Raw genomic sequence first — 20,954 nt, 5'->3', positions numbered from 1 at the left:
CTATGCTGATTTATAGTTCATAGCACTGCCTATTAGTCACACTGCACTAATGCCCCACACTGCTGAAATACAGTGTGTTTCTGCAGGACAGAGGTGAATGTAGTGCTGATGACCGAATCACACTGTGTACACAATGTAGGCTCCACCGTGATTCTGTTTGAATGTAAGTGAGTTTGTTGAATGTAAAAGTACAATTAATAAAAGACATCCACTATTGTAGGCAGCATAGGCAGTGATCAACCATTAAAGGTACTACAACCCCTTAAAATCACAGGCCTATACCATTTCAACTCAAGAATGAAAGAGTGAAGAGTGATGAATGGAAGCCTGGACCCAGTGGTGTCTTCTAACTACTTCTGGGGTTAATGTAAAAGAAAGAAAAGAAGAAACTGACTGTTAAAGGGCCCATATCATAGAAACCTACACAATCCAAAACATACTATTCACTCCACTCTCCACCATCCGTATATAGCAACCAGTCTGCATAAATCAGTCTATTATCAATTACTTTTTTGTGATGGCAAGAAAAGCAAGACATTTACATAAACATTACATAAATCTATCTATTCAGTCTACAGCAGTTCAAAAATCAAAGAGTTTTGAACTGTTTTTTAAATGAAGCACAACATTAAGATATTAAGAAAAAACTTATAACAAATTTACCAAAGTTCAGGACACACACCTCGCCTAGACACACAGCTTGTCTAGTCCCTGTAGATTAGTATTATCAATAGAATAGTACTCTCTGAAGCAGATAAACATGATCCTATTGGCATTATGTCTAATGCCAGGTGTGAGCTAGAGGGATATAAATCCCCCCAGCGTTTAGCTGTGGAGCAGTGGAGTGTGTTCTCTGGAATGATGGATGGTGATCCATCCAATACTTTTGGGATGAGTTGGGGAGTTAAGAATGAGGTTCTCAGCAATTGTGAGAAACTTGTGGAAGGATATCCAAAATGTTTGACCCAAGTCATACAGTTTAAGGGCAATGGTACCAAATACTAATGAAATGCATAATCTTTGAAACAATTATAGGAAAATGGCATAAAAAAATCCCTCTCTCAGTATTCTGGCATTTAGCAAATAGAAATCATTTTGGGAATCCTAACTGACCTTAAACAAGAAAAGTTTATGCTGAATTTATGTTAGAAAGTGAGTCTTTTTATATAGTGTATGTAAACTTCTGGTTTCAACTGTATGTATAATCTGCTATTCTGCATATCACCAAAGGGGGCAAGTGTTCAGTACATTCACATGCATGTGTATTCAATTGAAACTGTAGGAAAACTAGTAGTTTGAGGCACGGCTCTGAAATCTGTATTTAATACTTACATTAGGTTCATTTCTTTATTGTTTCTGAGCAGCTTGTATTAGCTCGTAATGCTCCATTGGGCCACAGTGGTTTACTCTTTTCTAAATCCAGATCTTAAATCTGTTTTTGCTCCACAGTTGACAGTGCAGCAAACACTGTGGATTAATTCCAGTTTAATTTACTGGGCTGGGGAGGAATGTTCTGGATGTGGTCAAATGTAACAAAACCCTATTTTCTGACCACATCCCAGAGCTATGATGCATTCATGCTTGAAACAGTTTAACATCCATAAAATCAGACATCTTCTGAAGCACTGGGTTTTTTTGTGCTTTACTGTTAGCGCTATCCATTACAGTGAGATGGAATAATTATGCTCAGCTCTGCATGTGCTGGATTCTCGCACAAAACACAGGCTCCTTTATGTAACTGTTTATAGGTGAAGGACTTGGAATGGTCTATGGTTTGAGTGCAGACAGAGATGCAAGCAATCTGATAATAAGATCCCATTTCTTATGTAAATAAGCACTTATGGACCGAAGAACAGGTCGTTTAGGACTGTCACGTAGGTGCAAAATGATGCGTAAGTGCAGTTTCAGGATTATTTAATCAAACGGTTGGGAATTCAACAAGGCCGGCCACAGTTTACAACTGTGAAACGGGTCCATCTGGTGTTAGAGGAAACAGAAAAGCATTAGCTTCACATAAAACGTCTCGGTGTATCCTACCAAGTTGCCTTTTCAACAGCTGTCAAATGGTTCACTTAACAATCTCTCAAATACTGAGCAGAAAAAGACCTTGTGGTGCTATGAACAGAGCTAACACTGACCCCAGACCTAAAGCAGTGGGATAATGATTAGGAGTTCATCTATGTGCTCTCTGTGGTAAAGCACTCAAGAGCGTGCCCCGCAGCCACTAGCATGCCAAAGAAAACCATCCAGGGACAGCCATTCCTGGGCTAGGTCTGAACTTATATTGTTTATATTGAGCTGAGTCCCAAGTGAGGAATGTGCAGCATAGAGCTTGGAAGAGGATCAGCCGTTCAGACTAAGCACCTCTTGCAATTCTCGCTTATAATGAACAGCAACTGTCGACGTAAAGGTCAGAAAGTGCTGAAACGCTTTATTAAAAAAGATGAAGAAAAAGTTAGAATGAAAGACAAGGAGCTTAATTTTTCCCGTCTCTCAAGAACCTGAGTCCACACCCAGGCTCGAGTCTGGGCTCATTTGGGGGACGGGCTCATTATCGCTTGTTTGCTTTCACACAGAAGAATTTTGTTCGGACCACGGATCGACTGCGCAATTTCAAACTGCACTTTTTTGAGCAAATTTCTGAGAAACAGTAGGATCTGGGTTCATTGCTGTTCATTATTTCCCTTGGATACAAACACTGAATATAAGCAGCAAAGATCTGCACTTTCTGGAGTCTTGGAATTTTACTTTACTGGAACACTTGCAAGCAGTTGAAGCAGTCCCATGACAAAAACGAACCAATCACACGACCCCACATGCAGCCCCGGAGCTCACCTGCAACGAACCACACCAGAGTCTGCCTCAAGCGAACCCTAGACCTCAGATTTCACAAGAACCAGAGAGGCTACTGGGTCCGAAAAAAAGGTCAACATGAAAACGCCCTTAGGTGCTGTTTATCTAATGGCGACTAGTGGTCTTCCAGGTCTTGCATAGTTGTTAAGAGTCTGCTTTGCTCTCTATATCCAAACACTGCTTGGAACTCTAGTTTTGTAAACTCCTAATTTTTCTCCTTCCTTATGCAAGGAATTTTCACAGAAGTATCTCCTGGAACATGGATAACGTTCCCGATGGCTGTTTTGACTGGAAATTAAAAAGTCTCTGACTTTTGCACAGTACTGTATACATGATGAAAGATGGACATGTTGAGGATGGACGAACTCTCTGTATTGAACAGCACATCTGTTTTGGTAGAGGTTCCTCCTCGTTCTCAGGGTTTTCTCATCAAGAGGTCTGCAATCATTATTCAGTGTGGAGACAGCAGACTTAAAGAAAGCTCATTGCTTTCCATGCTGTTCCTGAAATAAGCCTTCAAGCACCCGCTGAGGTTAGGATGAGCCAGGGTGGTCCACCGTCTGTTCCGTTCCCCAACTGAACAAGGAGATGCCACAGAATCCAAAACAGACGGAGGCTGCAGGTGTTCAAAATCTGTGCCCTCCAAGATGACCCACAAAACTCCAGTGTTCCAACCAGGAATCTCTGAATCATTCAAAACTCTGAAAACCCTCTTTTATCTTCACTAATCAGCCATAACATTAGTACCACCTGTCCAAAAGATTCAAGGCATGGACCCCAGAAGACCTCTGATGGTGTTCTGTGATACCTGACACTAAGAGTTAGCAGCAGATCTTTTAAGTAAGTTGTAAGTTGTGAGGTGGGCCTCCATGGATCGCATTAGTGAGCCTTAGGTACCCATGACCTTGTTGCTGGTTCACCAGCTCTCATTTATTGGTCCACTTTTGGTAGTTACTGACCACTGCATGCCAGAAAAAATCCACAATGAATAAAAGACAATAAGTACCAAGGTACTTACAAAGGTACAAAGTACAAAGGTACCAAGAATCCTCAGATCCGAATAACAATGTGCTAACTGTTAAGCATGGTGGTTGTAGGATCATGCTCTGGGGCTGTTTTGCTGGTACATTGCACAAAGTGGATGGAATAATGAAGTAAGGATGATAACTATAGGCTTCTTCAGCATAACATCAAATACCATTAGCAATAGCTTTTATCAATTTTTATTTGTTGTTATTGTTGTTGAACCCATTTGCTTGTGGAAAAGCTCAAAAAACACCATTGCACTTGTAGCCTGCTGCCTCTAAATAACCTTCCTTGCATTTGCTGTTTCCAGCCAAATCTGCCAGTAACCTGTTTGCTCCAATGAAGACAGCTGTGTATTATGTATGGTGTATTTATGCATTTCATAATTTGAAAACTACCATAGGCTTGAATGTAAATGCAAAGGTTGATATGCACTTATATATTTTTGTCTATCGCATGCCAACTTTTCTTCTTTGCTCAGAGGCAGAATGGCACAAAACATGCCTGGAAGATGTTGCAACCACAAAGCTCAAATATAGTCTCTCGGTAGTCTCCATGAAGCAAAGTGACAGCAAAGAAGTACTGGGAAATAGGCATGTTATCTTGTGGGTATCCTTCCCACACAGCAAATTCTATCGTTGTCTTTAAATATAAATACTGTATGTATATACATGTGTGTGTGAGTGTGTGTGTGTGTGTGTGTGTGTGTGTGTTTGTGGCTGCAGAAGCAATTTTCAATGCAAGGAAAGCTTAAAACTTAAAAAGCTTAAAAGCAACTGTTGGTAATTAAAGCCTTATAGGCATAATGAGGAACATGACTGGTCGTGCTGTGACGCAAAGTCTGCTTCTCCACATCACTCAGGATTCACACCAACACTTTTGCTAAACAGCAGCCTTATCCGCTATGCTATCTGCTGTGATCAGGTCATTGAAAAATCATATTTTAGCCTTTATGTCTAACATAAGTCTTATTCTCTTCCAAACCAAATAGAACTTCAAACCCAATCAACATGGAGCACATCATCCTCATTAAAGCCACTGGAGGCAACTACGAGTGGGAATTCCATGCATTTGGCATTTACGATTTCACTCACATGCCTACACACATGTACAAGACGTTTCTTGGGGTAAAACTCAAGCTTGGACCAAGCCTTACTGGCACTCGGCCTTGGAAAAGTCAGTGCCATGTAGTAATGAAAACAATACCCGCCTGGAAGGCTGTTTTCCACACAATGGTGCATGTGCCCAACCACACAATGGCCTTCTAACTGCACCATAACAGCCAGACCCAAAACACCATCTCCAGCCACTATCAACAAGATGGCTTTCATAAAGGAACTGGTGGTGGGTAAAAGGTGAAAAAAGAAACACTGAATTCCTTGGAAAGCTTTTCCATAAGTGAGGTTGGAGGCAAAACAGGAAGTGTCTGTGCAGCTGAAGAGTTATAGGAGCAGTCTGCCAGAAAGGCAGCAGATGCAGACACCCGGGGGGATGCTCAGAAGCAGCCCAGACCAAGTGATGCTCTAACTCTTCTCCTACTGTCCGGCATGCCTGTAGTCCATGTTGTGTGTGGGGTTCGAAATCCCTGAAAATCTTAGCTGCATGAAAGGCACACAGCTCTACAGTTCAGCTGTAACTATAAGAATACTTCATATGTAAGATCATGATCCAGTGTACTTACCAAGTGCTTAAACTGGCAACCCTAGAACTGGTAATCAACATCAGGCACCTAACCTTTTGACCATTTCTGTGTGCTACATTACTTTTTTTTTTTATAAACCTCTGTATAAATGCTGTATGCTTTTGTTCTTGTTGGATGCGCAGTGTTTTTTTAGAGAGCATGTAAGCTCATTTTGAGTGCTGTTTGTATCTTACATGCTTATTTTTGTTAATTAAGTAAGAAGAAAAGATTGGCGTGACTTTGAAAGAGGGTTCACTATTGGAATTATGACATGTCGATGCCACAGCCATCCATGACTAAGATTCCCATAAAGCATGATTGATTTCACTTTCTCTGGGGAATAGCTCTCCCGCAGCCCCATGACTCAGCAGGATGCTAGCTAGCTAGATGCAGGCATCTGTTAGTTGATGTAATAGAATTGGCAGTTAGTGCTCTCCTCCAAATGCACTAAGCTGTCAAATGGCTTCATGTGACTCATGGGAGATGTTTGGAATTCAGCATACAGGAGATTGGATCTTCAGTGTTGGAGTTTATTTACACATGGCTGAAAAAAACATGTTTTGGGGGGCTTTACTCTAAGAATGAGTACTGGAAAGAGGGTGAGGTTAAGGAAAGGGGGATGGAGAAGATACTATAAGGGTAGAGGGACATTTTAATATAAAGGGTGTGAGAAAATAGAGTGAAGGGGTCATTTCAATACTCAAAAAGGTATGACAAGACAGGGTGAGGGGAGCAATGACTGCCTAAACAGGACACAGATAAGGGAGGGTAAGACAGTAATTACATTAACACAGCTAAATGACTAAATTCTACACACAGAGGGTTCTGATCGAATGGCATATGTTCTAAATACTTATTAGAGCACATACTAGCCTTCATCCAGCTGACTAAATTGAGCAGAAGCAAGAATCCTGATGATCTCTTCCAGGGTGACAATGCCCCATCCACAGGGCATGAGGGGTCACTAAATGGTTTCATGAGATTAAACATGATGTAAGTTATATATTCTGGCAGTTCTTTGCTCTTATTAGATCTCAGCCCAGTTGAACACCTGTGGAGGATTTTGGACTGACATGCTAGACAACACCCTCCACCCTCCAAACAACAGTTAAAGGAGATATGGTGGTGTTCCATCCCTGTTCCAGCTCCTGAGATATTGGAGTCAGGTGCTGATCAGTTAGTAACCTCCAACCCAAAACCCAGCCCCAACCCCAATATTTTGTTTGTGCCTCACTGAGCTCAGGCCAGGTAACAGACCTCTATACCCAACACCTTACTAAGACTCCCAAATGTTTTGTTCACATTCACTATTGCAGGCTTCTAGTCTTCAAAAGATTTGTACACATACACTATCTTGACAAAAGTATTGGGACATCTGCTCATGTGTTGTTTCTTTTGAAACCAAGGGTATTAAAAGCGACTTTATCCTGTTGTTGTTGGAGTAATTGTTTCTACTGTTCAGGGAAGAAGGTTTTATACTAGATTTTGCAGCACTGCTGTGGGGATTTGATTGCATTCAGCAGCAAAAGTGCTAGTGGGGTCAAGATGATGAATGAAACCACCACACCTGGTCCCCAACTCCCCAACATCCAAAAGTACTGGATGGAGCACCATCATTCCGGAGAACACAGTTTTACTGCTCCACAGCTCAGTGTCTGGGAGCTTTTACCCCTCTAGCCCACACTGGCATTAGGTTAATGTTTATCTGCTCCAGAGAGTCAAAAGTCTATTGGTCATACTACTGGGACTAAACAAGCTGTGTGAGTGTGTGTGTCAGCACTTAAAAGTAGCTAAATGCATTCATTAGAAAAGGTGTCCACAAACATTTGGACATATAGTGTATACACCAATTGTTCTCTTTCCCCCTTCTTGGAGCTCAAAATGATCTTAAAAATGAAAACAAACACCACATTTATTGCATGGGCACTGTAACAGTACCTCAGATTGTTATTTAATGTTTGCAAACAATTTGGGAAAATCTTGCTATAATCAATAAATTAAAATTTAATCTTGCAATTCATCTCGCTTTAAGAATCCAATTAGGAAACCAAATGGTTTGGTGCACTCCACTGGGTCCACATCCTTCAAGAGCATTAAAGATCTAACAAGAACCCATTTAAAAGTCTTCTGGGAGCATGTGCAGATAAAGCGCTGCAGATATGAAGGTTTTTCAGACCCCTTCACATGATGAACAGCCTACGGGTGCTTAACTCTTATGGGAACGGCGAGTTTGTTTTTGATTTCAGGTTATCCTAGGAACACACAAGTGCCTCCAAAAATAGTCAGGATTTCATAAGAGAGGGAGAGAGAGGGAGAGGGAGAGGGAGTTTAGTCCATAATGAGGACCAGATGCCTCACCTTCACTGGTAGCCACATTCCTGGGAGCTTTGGTGGGCGTGTGATCAGTGCCGGAGCTCACGTCGGAGGAAATGCTGGAGCTTCCTTTACCTGTGTGACCAAGAACAGAGTGGAACATGGTTTCTAGTGGTACATGCTTCTCCATTTCATTAATAACATCTAATACAACATCTACTGTATGTGTCCAAAAGTTTGTAGACACTTGCTCATCCAACATTTCTTCTGAATTTAAGGTTATTCATATGGAGTTTATATTCTCTCACAGTCTTGCAGATTTACAGCCTCTACCCTTTTGGGAAGGCTTTAGATGTTGGAACATTGCTGTGAGGGGCTGATTCAGCAACAACAGAGGAGCATTAGTGAGGTCAGGTACTGTTGTAATGGAGATGTTCGCCTCAACGTTCAATAGTGCTTGCAGTCCTACTGCTTATCAGACCAAAGTGAGCTTTATGTCCCTCGACCTCTGCTCTCTATAACCCTATGGCCTTAGGGTCATGTGTGGGTCCCACAGGGTGTCCCATTGTATTGGCAGAGCTTCTCTATGCAGGTTACATGAGCTGTCTGTGCACTACCGACTGCCTTTGTCATCAAAGGATGAACCTTACAAGCAGTTGAAGGGATGCCTGGATATTTTTGGACGTCATGTATATTTTCATATCATATCTTACAATGCTTCCAGCAGTCCAGCAGTGGGAATGCTGGTGTTTTGGCATTAGTGCAGGGTGGGCGTTCGGTTCCCACTGCAAGTCAATGTTATAACAGATGCAGTAAAAATGTAATCAGATGTCCAAGGCTTGCTGGTCAGCCATTTGCTGAACAATTACCAGCGGCATGGAGGCACGTCTTGTTCCTAAACCAAACGGAGGTCTGAGGTTTTCATGATTAAGGATTTTAAGGAAAAAGCTCAATATTTAGTGCTGATCATGAACGCAGTGAAGCTGAGCTAAACCCTTTTAGTTTATGTCTTCCTGCCAGTGAAAGTGCAGCCAGCATCCGGCACTGGAACAATACATGGAAGAAACTGCTCCGCTTGATCACTTGCAGAGTCTTCAGTTGGGTTTTCAGTTGCGAGTATGACAGCCTTGCCTGTGACACATTCAAGCATCTTTGACCATCTTAATTCAGTTCGGTTAATTCAGTTATACAAGATGCAAACCTTCAGAGACCAACTCACGAGTGTGTGAGGGACGAAAACATCACAAACATGCAGAAAGACCATAAAGTAAAATGTCATGGCTTTAATTCTAAATAATAACTCTAAATTTAACTAAATCATCCACCAACACCTTGAACTGATTCAAGGGCAGGAAAACGTACTGTAATCTTGTGGACCACCGGCCTTTAAAAAAAAAAAATTATGTTGACACTGAAACTAACCAGTGCTCTAATGGTTGTCTTGTCTTTCTTAAGAAATGGGAGAAGCTGCTGCAGCGTCAAAGAAAACCTTAAAAGCAACGTTTAAAGTAATCAAATAAATAACCATGGCCGAACAACACAATCTCTTTACAGCAAGCTAGATCGCATTCTCACTGATTAGCCCAGCTGTCAGCCACTGGTACTGTGATGCTGGTGATGTTGGTGTGGCACAACAGATAAAACCACTAGCTGCCAGTGAGCTATTACACCATGTGGGAAACCAGGGTTCAATTCCCAGTCTGGGTGACTGTACTGCGCTACTCCCTGGACTCCTAACACTACATTGGTCCACCTCTGTAATACGAGTTACTTTGTAAGTCGCTCTGGATAAGAGCGTCAGCTAAATGCCATAAATGTAAATGTAAATGTAAATGGTGAAGATGAAACCGAAACTCGGACATCAGTTTAGGAGTTAAAAAGATGTTTGAACACATTGGAAAAAGTTGAGAAGATTTGATGAGAAAAACATATTTGGGCCACTTCACCTGCTGTGTAAATGAAGCCTAGGACTACATTTCCAAGTCCAAGATAAATTGAAGTCTATGACTAGCCAAGATTGAGAGGTCAAGGCAGAGCTCAAAGGGGGTCCAGACCAAGTCAATGCCAAGTTCCAATGAGAGTGAGTCAAGATTAGGACCAAAATGATGCCTCCAATTAATGCTTAGATTTCTAAAGATGCTGTTTTAATTTAGCTCATGTTTATTAAAAATGAAAGTGTCTGTTGTGTAATTTATTACATAGTTATGGTATTTACTGCAATTATGTTCAGTTATATTCTGTGTCAGCTGGTTCACGTCCGCACTTCTCACTTTTTTCAATGTTTATTTAATGTAAAACAAAAACGAAATTTTACATCAAACTGAAATTCTAACAAAACATCTCTACTTCTACATAGCAACACAAATGTGGCCATTTTTCGATCCAATTGGCAAAATCAAACAGACATATTGATTTGTTTTTGAGTCGCTTCAGGACAACGGAGAGCAAGCAGCTGCCAGTTAAAAGAAAGAAACAAATAAACCATATATTTTTATACAACAACTGGTCTTGGTTGAGACCAGAGACTACATTTGGCAAGACCAACTGACGAGACCAAGAAAGGTCCAAGTACAAATACTATTGAGTCCAAGACAAGCCTGAGACGACAGTTAAAATGTCTGAGTTGGGACTTACAGAGTACTACAGCACCAGCAGTTACTGAATAATTTATAGGAGGTACTGGGCAGAACTTAAGCCTTAAGAATAATAAGCAAATAATAAGCCTATAGTTTAAAGGGATAATATTAAGACCTGTGGCCTGTTCATAGCATGGCAAATTCAGTGTCATGAACTGATTTGGAGCATTTGCTTTCAAAATCTATTTGGATTCAAAATTACTTCAAACTTAATGTTGTAATTCCTCATTCATTAATCTGCTGTTCTGTGTTTTCCTGGTCAAGCTCTTGCTGAGTCCAGAGCCTACTCAGCATCATTGGGCGCAGGGCAAGAATACCCCCTGAGCAAGGCACCAGTTCATCACAGGATACCACACATACACTCCTTCACTTGAACTTAGGGCAATGTAGCACAGCCACTTCACCTACCAGGTGTTTATGGGAGGTGGAAGCAACCCATCCAGACACAGGGTGTACATACCAAACTCCTCACAGATAGAAACTACAGCAAAAATCGAACCTACAACCTCTGGCCCCTAGTGGCGTGCGGCACACACACACACACACTACCTGCGGCGCCACCATGCCGGTCTGCAATGTAATTAACTAACAGCATATTACCATTAACCTGAGAGGGCATGGTTGTTTTTTGGTAGATGTGCTTTGATAAAATAAGGCCCTCAGTGAAGACTGTATTGCTGTATTTACTAAAAGAAGACTGCTGTATGCATACAGTATATGTGTAAGAGTGTGTGTGAGTGTGGGTGAGTGTGTTTGTGTGTAAAGAGGCTATTTTACAGCACTTTGTCTTCTGACAGGTCATAAACTGAACCCGAAAGTGGCTTCGACTGGCTTGTGCTTTCATCCCACATAAGGATAAGGCGTTCTCCCTGTAAACAAGTCCCTCTCCACATGCAGTGTACCCCACACACACATTCACACACATCACATGACTCCTATGACATACTGCAAACACCCCCTCCCACCAGTGTGTAGCATTAGTGCGGCTGCATGGGGATGAGATGATTCAAATAAGCCTCCGCATCACCAACACAGATGCATAGATGGAGGCAGGGCCCTCTTAGCACCTCATTCATAATGACTACACAAAAACCACCACACTAACTAAGCTCAGTCATTTCCACATTCTCTCCCTTCCTGAACCAACCAGTGCAGTAAATGTGGCCGACATGAGGCAGGTCCCCTCCATCATTACCATCGTGACGACAGGCTGCGGTGACATCACTGAGCCAGCACATCTGCTTCCATTTCCACATCAGGCCCCGGAACGTGACTCACCAAGCAAGTGGACGTAATTGGCTGCATCGTCAAATGGCACGAATTAGGACCCAATATGAATATTGTTATTTTGTTGCTATGCGAAGCTGCTGGGCAGCACTGAAGTTCAGAACAGTGTCATATTGGATGTTGAAATTTGTATTTTATTATTATTACACTGTTGCCTAAGGATACACAACAGTTCCCATCCTTGGGATTAAGCACCAAAACCACCAAAGTCTGGCGACTGGATTTCTCTCGTACAGTGTTACCACTTCTCCGCCTAACGTTAGGATCTTCAATGTGCGCTAAATATAAAACCCTTAAAAAAGGTCATAAATTGCATAGAAAAGTCAGTGCGTGATTCTGAGAAGTCAGCGATTTGTAGACCGTGGCTAACACAGCTTCAACCTTGGAGTGCCCGTCTTTTATCCAGAGCTAAGGACTGATCTATTGAGCTGAAGACATAACGGTTTAGTTCAGCGGATCCATATTTTAGCAGGCTCCTGCTTGACTGCCAATAGGGTGACCATACATCCTCTTATTTGTAGATGTGTCCGGGCGGGATTTCTAAATGACGTAAATTATCTGGGATTTCTCATTGATTTCAAGTCAACTTTTGTAGATTGAATATTTTAAAAGGTCCAGAAGCACTGAGATTCACACTAGGGATACATAATACACATACTATAAAATAATATACAAGGACGAAAATAATTATAATATTTAGGCAAATTATTTACAGACAACTAAAAAAATACACAATATGAAGTGTGTGGCAGTGCAAACAAGGGTAGTGTACATCAAGTATGGGATTAAAACATGGGTTAGAACAATGTTATGGATGTGAATCAAACATGTAACTTCCTCCCACCCTTATACATATACACACTGTCATCGTCCTACAGCTTAGGCCTACGTGAACCCACCCAGTCCCCAGTGTCCTCTTTTCTGAAATCCAAAATATGGTCGCTCCAACTACCCGCAGTTTTTTGGCTTCATCCACGGGGATATAGAGCTTAAAAAGAAGGTTCTTTTCAATCCATCATGCAAACAGAATGATGTGAGGAGAGAGGATTAAAAGTGCTCTCTCAGAAAAAGCATCATTTTATCATTATATAAACAGCTGTGTCAGTACAAACAGAATGGTGGAAAGCCTTCTCAAAGCAGCTGATCAGTCTGAAGGAGCTTTTGATCTTTCATCCATTACTCATATAAAGCATACTTCTCTCTTTGATGGAGTTTTCGTGTTCTGGATCAGTCCAGATGCAGACCAGTGTAGTTAAGAGTAATGAGCCACTGAAGAAATAATCCAATCACCTGAGTTTTCATCTATCAACACTTGAGAACTCCAACAATTAATCAAAAATTCCAAATAATTCAACGGTTTAAATGGAAGACATTCTCAGTGGTTTAATTAAAATTTGTATTTTGCCTTAAAAATCTGTGTAAGATAGAAATACAGCATCACTGTCACTCTGTATCATATTTTTGGTATCTCCACTTTTTGCCATAATCCCTGTTCCCATAATCTGGCGGTTGTTCTATACATCGTTTCACAATTTCATGATGAATGGACCAACAGAAATGCTCAAAAATTACTGGGAATAAATTATTTTTACATTTAATTCCATTGAAAGTAAAGCAGGAACTTTCCTTCTCTGGTATATTTCCATTTAAGACATACAAGGTTTTTGTCTGAGAGTGACAATATCTTTTAAGTAAAAATGCCATCTCTGAACTACTGTTAAACAATGGTTCAGGAATCAGGCAATGTACTTATTACCATATCAGGCAATCACTTTCTATTAAACATCTGGTTCCTATCACACAATTGTCACATGAAAGGTTTCTGCAGAATGTCTCTCAAACCACTCTGAAAGTTTACATCTACACATTTAATTACGCCGAAAGTTTGAGTTGAGTTAAAGCAACAGCATGTAGCTTCATGCTGATGCTCCACAGACCTGTAACAAGGAGAATGGTGACTCTGTCATTGCCGCTCTGGGCTCGGCCTGCTGCTAACTACACTATTTAACTCTGGTACAGTGGGCAGGAAAATGCTTGTGAGAGCTGTGTAACACTGTCATATTTGTATAACATCCTGTAAGATAACTCTACTGCCTCAGTCCATATGCTTCTTAACCTTTATGTGACAGATCTGTATCTCTCAGCTTGTCCAGAAATGCATGAAAGTAAAGGGGTGGCTCAAAGTGCAAGTTACACTTCCCAACTGTAGGGGGAGCCCAGTAGCAAGAAATACCAATGCGTGTTCAGTCCAGTTAAGGCACTGAAAGTCTGTCTGTTTTATCCAATCTACTTCATTAACAAGCCTTGAAAAAATGATAAACTGGCAAAGCATGATCTTCCAAATGATGCATAGAATGTTTTGCCATGCAGATTGAGTTCCATTACTCAGGAGCTTAGCACCCTTTGACAACTATTTTCCACTGTGATAGCATGTGAACATTTCAAGCACATAGAGAGAGAGAGGGCGAGGGAGAGCAAGAAAGAGGAGAGGGGAAGAGAGGAGCACAGCTTGAATTCATAAAGTTTAGGCTTGATTCTGCTTCTGTAGGATCAAGAGACCAATAATACTGGCAGACTTAATGACTTCATGCTCATAATTCCTGTGAATGGCTTCTGCATTCTGCATAATTAGCGAGATATGGTAGGGGCTAGTTGTAGTCGGGGTTAAATTGGATCTGTTTTCACAGTTGTCATATTTCATTGCTTTCCTTTTTAAAGCCTGTAAGATGTAGAAGGCTGGGCTGCTTCCCAGACATCACTGATGAGGATTTATTTCGCTGGAGCCTTTCCTATTTTCCCTTTGACTATCTACTATTCTGTCCACCTTTCCAGCAGATACATCCATGCCATAATTGCCTTGAGATGCAGTAGAGAGACAGAGAAAGAGAGTGAGTGTGTAAGTGATTGAGTTTAACACTGTTGTCTCTGCTCCATTAAACTCACCACGTGCCACCACCGACACTTTGTGGAGAAGTGGGCTGCGAAAAGCCACAGGACCGAGAAGAGACCTGCTTGTTTACCCTTCTGGAAAACAGCTTGTCAAAAGCGTTCACCAGTTTCCTGCCCCGTGCTTATGTAAGATGTAAAGAGAGTTTCGCAGGGTGTAAGCTCTCTGAATGAAATTCAAGACGGGGTCGAGCTCAAGTGCAGATGCTTGAGGCCCAAATGGAGAGAAAACTGTGCACGTTTATGAACCCTTGATGAGGTATCACATTCTGAAGAGATGTACATGAAAGCCAAAGTCTCTTTTCTCAGGCAGGCCTGTAATACTACTCAGCTTTGAAGAGCAGCCGTACTAATTGAGCTGAAATACTGACATAACAGCTGTGCTGTGAAATGCATTAGATATCAAGGAGGGTCTAGCAAAAAGGCTCTAAATCGAGTGTGTGGAGATAACGAAGTGTTTGTAGATCCTTCAGATAAGACTGAAGAAATCTGCAGTAACGAGTCAGGACTGCATTTCAGCTTTTTCTGTCAGTGATTGGATCCATATGATCAGGCTACATGAAGACATTCAGTGAAATGAAATGGTCCGATCAGATTGGCCGTTCTCTCAGTTTTACTGGATTCAAGAGTTTTGACAAGGAATTGGCATGTGAGCGTGTGCTGAAATGGCAGGTCATGAACGCAGTCCAAACTAGAACTGAAAATATTTAGCTGGATGTGATTTTTGCTGCCTCTGGGATAAGTAAAATATCTGATCTGACTGCCTGTCTAAATGTAGTCTAATACTTTAGAACATCCCAGCCTAGTCCAGGAATCTCCGGGACCACTGTTCTGTGATGGGCATTTCACATTTCCCACTGTCTTCTTTGGTTGTTGCAGTCGTTGCATGAATGTCACTGCTTCACTCAGTCTTTACTAAGCTTGCTCCAGCTTTCCTGGCTGGATTTCAGTCTGGAAAAAAAAAAAATCCTATCAGACGCCTCTTGATTAGCAAATCAGGCCTGAGGCATGTCACCATCTGTAATCAGGATCCGTCAGCGAAATTAATTTCAACAAGCTTTAGAAATTCTCTGGCACTTCAGACCTTGTACTAACACTCATCAAACATGGGCTCCTCTGAGCAACTGTCTAAAGACCTCAAAACAAAAGCCATTAATACACATACGGCAGAAAAAGTCTATTAGAAGAAGATCAAGTCAAGTGTTTTCAGTTTGCCGTTTCTACAGTGCGGACTGTTAAGAAATCAAGTTCAGGGGAACTGTGGAGGTCAAGACGTGCTCTGGACAATGAAGAAAATGCTAAAAGCCTGTTTGCACCTGGCATTAACAGTGTTTTTGGTAATTCCCTTGACCGCAGGAAAAGCCAGGTGTAAACACCCTCAGGATGCATGTGATCGGACTACCCCATTAGAGGAGGTCAGAGACTGATCTCATCCACATTTAATAAGTGTAAACGGAATGCGTCCGGATACTGTCCGATATGTCTGCTGAAAAAAATAGTTAAAACAAGTAATTATTACTGTGAATCTTGGCTTCTAACTTCCACACTTACTCAATGTGTGTGTGGGTGTTTGTGTATGCATATGTGTAAAATCGGATAAAATTGGACCTCATCTGACCACACTGGGGATGATATTTAGAGACAAGTGTAAACAGTCAAAGTCCAGTCAAAGTATATCCAGATACTATCCAGATACAAAATACATACAATCTCACAGACAACTGCTCATATGCTGGCAAGAAAGGCAAATCAAAAAATCCACATATGACCCTGCATAAAAGTTTAGCTGAGTCAGGAGCAGTGTTGCTCTCGCCCACAATCTCATAAGAAGATTAAATCATAAGAAGAACGCCTTACCTGCACTCCCATCACAAAACCCAACATTTCAAAGTACACTAGAGAATTTTAAGACAAGCCAGATGAGTTTGGGAAACAAGTGCTGTGGGCGGTGACGTGAAAATAGAGCCATTGGGCCACAATCTGCAGAGGTACAATTGGAGAAAAAAGGAAATGGATTTCATAAAAAGAGAACTGGAGTGGGCTATTGGCAGAAACGAAGAATTCCACCAGAAATCCTGAATGCAAATATTGCAATATCTGTTAAACAGCTGAATGTGATTATTGTGAGATTACATTCATCACTACTACAGAAGCACCTACACCAAATGTTGGACCACTTCCCAAAACTATGTTAGATGTTTATGAAAATACTGCAATATTTCTATGATTATTGCTGTAATTTCCTCCTCTTGCAGTCCTAAAGCAGATACCCATCAGACATCCACATGCTGACACTGCAGGCTGAAGATGAACATATGTGCATATCTGTGTTCACACTTGTAAAATTCACACTACACAAACTACAGAGAGAAAGAGAGAGACCCAGCTTGTATACGGCAAGCTTTTTAGGCTCTATGCCCAGCATGTTATCATTATTTTACAAAAGTTCAATCAAATTTATCATTAGCTTGACCAGCATGGCCAGCTCTTGCCTATTCCAGCTGGAAGTTGACCTGGTCATCTACCTTAATCACCAGTAGAAACAAATGTGACAAGCAACCACCCAGTCTCTGCTGCCTTTTTATCAGAGAAATCTGAAGAACTTCCTTCACTCTGCATTGTGGACAAAGCAGAGGTCAGCTTGAACTTGAGCTGGCCACCAGATCTGCAAAGCTATGAGGAGCAGATCATGATCACCAGATGTGGACTCTCCACTGGCAGCTGAATACAAGACATAGACGTTCACAAAGAATGCAGTATGGTCATGAAGCTGACTTTGACTTTGGGACAACATGCCTCCATGCCTCCATGCCCTGCAGGAAAAGGCTTGTGCTGAAACTTTGAGAAGGTCTGCAGAACAGAATAACGGCTCATCAGAAGCTGCGCAGATAGAAGTCACTGAAGTCCAGCTGTGATCCCCGTTACTTTACACTAGCCAGCATGTTCCCAACCCACATGCAGACATCGTCTTGGGTCTACTTTTATGGTTAGCTATTGTAAGTTAGCCCACGTACCTTCGCTTCCATACTGTTTCCCATTGTTCGCGCCCATCCTGAAGAAGACATCGTCTAGCCACAAAACACCGCAACACACATGGCGCTTTACAGCTCTACGGCCACACAAAGCCCTTAAAACGCAGGAGAAACAACACAAGAAAGCAATCCTCCCAACAGCAGAGCTGAGTCGTGTTGAGGCGCAATGCCAAATGCGCGTAACGACGCGTACAGCTATCCAGTCCCGTATGAACCGCACTGTGGTGCCCTGCTCTTAGATGCTGTCCACTCGGTCCTGCACGAGCTGTTAGTCCACTGCTGGGGGACAGGACAAACTCCAGATCATATTCTCCACAAGAGGGATGGATGTAGGGGCTGAAGCACAGGGGCTTTAAAGAGACCGCTCACTTTAAAGGGCAACTCACCCGAATTTCCAACATTCCAACATAATTCGCCCACTGAGCTCTGAAACAGTCATTCAGGCATATACATACACATGGAGAGTCCACATCTGGTGATCATGAGCTGCTCCTCATAGCTTTGCAGATGTGGTGGCCAGCTTAAGTTCGAGCTGAACATTGGACTAACATTTACACACTGACTTCCATGGAAAGTTTCTGGGTTTTTGTCCTCCATTTATTATAAATAAATAAATAAATAAATAAATAAATATACACACTATACACTGTGTGTATATATATATATACACATATACACACACATATATATATACACACACATATATACATATATATATATATATATATATATATATATATATATATGTATATATGTGTGTGTATATGTGTGTATATATATATATATATATATATATATATATATATATATATACACACACACACACATGTATATATATATATGTACGTATATATGTGTGTATATATATATGTGTACATGCATATATACATGCATATATATATATATATATATATATATATAGAGAGAGAGAGAGGAGCTTATATATATTTGGAGCTTGATAGTCAGCAGTTCTATAGCATCAGCAGGTATCTTGGACTGCGTAGGCTCAACAGGGCTCAACAGGTAGTACTACCTTACTCAATCTCACTTAGTCAGTCTTGGTGTTTTGGAATTGTTAAGCACATTCAGTATAAAATTCAGCACTTTGATTTATTTTATATAAAATTATGTATAAACGCAGCCGACCCTTGAGGTCATACGTTACTGTGAATCACACACTCCCTCTCATGTTCAATTGCTTAAATAAAGAACTATCTAAAATATTACGTGTTACGTTATTATGTGTTTTACAGTGTGTGGCATGTGCACCATAACTTCTCTTAAGTTCTTATTAACATGTTTATAAAAATAATTTCTCCTAAGATTAAGACTAATAAACTGCATTGAAATATATAAACAAACCTCATACTCGCAGAGGGTCATTGTAGCTAGGAGGCCTCAAGCAACTGAGCATTGTGCTTATTGAACACAAACATGATGCTAGATCCACATGTTAACCTAGAGCAGTCAGTCACACACAGTCCTTAAACTGCAGGTGGCTCTCTGTAGTCTTGATGTCTGCTCTATTGTAAGCTTCCCGAGACTTCCTGTGCAGAATAAAGCGTGTGAGCTTTATCAGCGGAAACGTTATTGTGATGTGAACCTCAAAACAGGAATTATGAAAAACAAGCAAGGATACAGTATTTGTGTAGTGGGATTACTTCCTTAAAAGTTCCCATTAATCACTCTCATTGCCTTTGTGGGGCACTGGCAAGGGGACAAGGGCCATTATTGCTTTTCAAAGCTCTTGCTGAGGTTAAGCACAGACATTCAGGTTTTCTGACACTAAGAAACATTGTACAGGGGGGTTGGTTAAATACACATTCATCAAAATCACTTCTAAACAAACCGAACAGACCAAATGTATGGGTTTCATTACTATCACTCACTTAAGCCATGCACTAAAACGGCTTGGGAAAAATTTGCGGCCTTAACTGTTTTTAACAGCTTTTTACTGGCAACTGTCCTTTACACAAGGAGCGCATTGTAAAATAGCCAAACCACAGAATCTCTGAATTTTATAAATGGTTCTGGACAAAGGCTTTAATCATTCACTGCAGACCTGAACTCCATCTGGGTAGCATGTCTAATGTCTGAGGAGAGAAGGTTTGAGAAAGTGCAGTGTATTGCAGTGAATCTACAGTGAGCACCTTTTTTTTCTTTAACTTGTTTATTTCGCTTGCATGGTACCGGTCAGTGGTGCGCTGGCCATCTGGGACAGGGTCAAACGCTAAGCCCCTAGAACACCCTTAACAACCAAACGCACTGTTTCAGCGGTATGCAATCCAAGAATGCTATCTACTTCCTCTCTTTAGGGCAGGGGTGGGAAACTGAGGTCCGGAGTCTAGCACAGTTTGCTGATTCAGCTGCTCAACCACACCTACTAAACCTGGAATGTCATTGCGTAATCAAATCAGGTGTGTCTGAGCAGCAGAACTGCTGCACAAGTTGTACTAAAGAGAGATGTTCAGAGTCTAAAGATCTGGCTATACCACATTTGTGACTAGCTGGCTTTCAAACATGGTTCTGATAAACTAATGCTTTCATTTAAATTTTTTTGTCATTGTCAATTTTTAATGACATCATAGTGAGTAAAAAGTTTCACCTACTTGTGTAACATACAGCAAATGCTAAATAATAAATAGTAATAAATGTATTATTTATTATAAATAATAAATAAATAATAAATAAATGCTAAATATTCATTAGAAGGCGGTTGATAAATGCAGTGCTGACATTAACTGCAGATATTATCATCATTTCAAAACATGGCCAGGTGTCCCTAAACATTTAAAAGGTAGTGTGACTCCTCCGGGGGCAATTGTGGTCTAAAGGTCAAAGAAGAAGTGGGTTTAGGACTGGAAAGTCGTCAGTTCAATCCCCTGGACTGGCAGGAAGAAGGTGGCGGGGGAGGTGAAGGAACGGTGCAGTTCTCCTCCCTCAATATTCATGGCTTGGTTGCCCTTGTAGGGCCTTTAAGCAAGGCACCTAACCCTCAAATGCTCCCCAGGTGTTTGTGCATGTGTTCTCACTGCCCTTTTCACTAGTGAGCGGGCCTTAATTGGCCTTAAACTAATGCCGAGGTTGAACTCTGTTGTACTGCCCTGCAATGCCAATGAAGTGAGCTTTCCTTTCCTTCTAAAGATCTGGCTACACATTACACTACACATTACAAACATC

General features: G+C 41.2%; 1 protein-coding gene across 1 annotated transcript in view; it reads right to left on the bottom strand.

Moving 5' to 3' along the window:
• Positions 1–18,018, bottom strand: part of LOC140555467 (F-box/LRR-repeat protein 7) — a 39,605-nt gene extending 21,587 nt beyond the window's left edge. The window contains exons 1-2 of the mRNA XM_072678711.1: positions 17,757–18,018; positions 7,919–8,008 (exon numbers count right to left, since the gene is read on the bottom strand). Of these exons, the coding sequence (XP_072534812.1) occupies positions 7,919–8,008; positions 17,757–17,793 (127 nt within the window). The 5' untranslated portion in view covers positions 17,794–18,018. The remainder of the gene's footprint in view (positions 1–7,918; positions 8,009–17,756) is intronic.
• Positions 18,019–20,954: the final 2,936 nt, after the last annotated feature.

Source organism: Salminus brasiliensis, chromosome 5, assembly GCF_030463535.1.
Source record: "Salminus brasiliensis chromosome 5, fSalBra1.hap2, whole genome shotgun sequence".
In the NCBI taxonomy this organism is placed as follows: Eukaryota; Metazoa; Chordata; class Actinopteri; order Characiformes; family Bryconidae; genus Salminus; species Salminus brasiliensis.
This window is presented reverse-complemented; position numbering and strand designations above follow the sequence as displayed.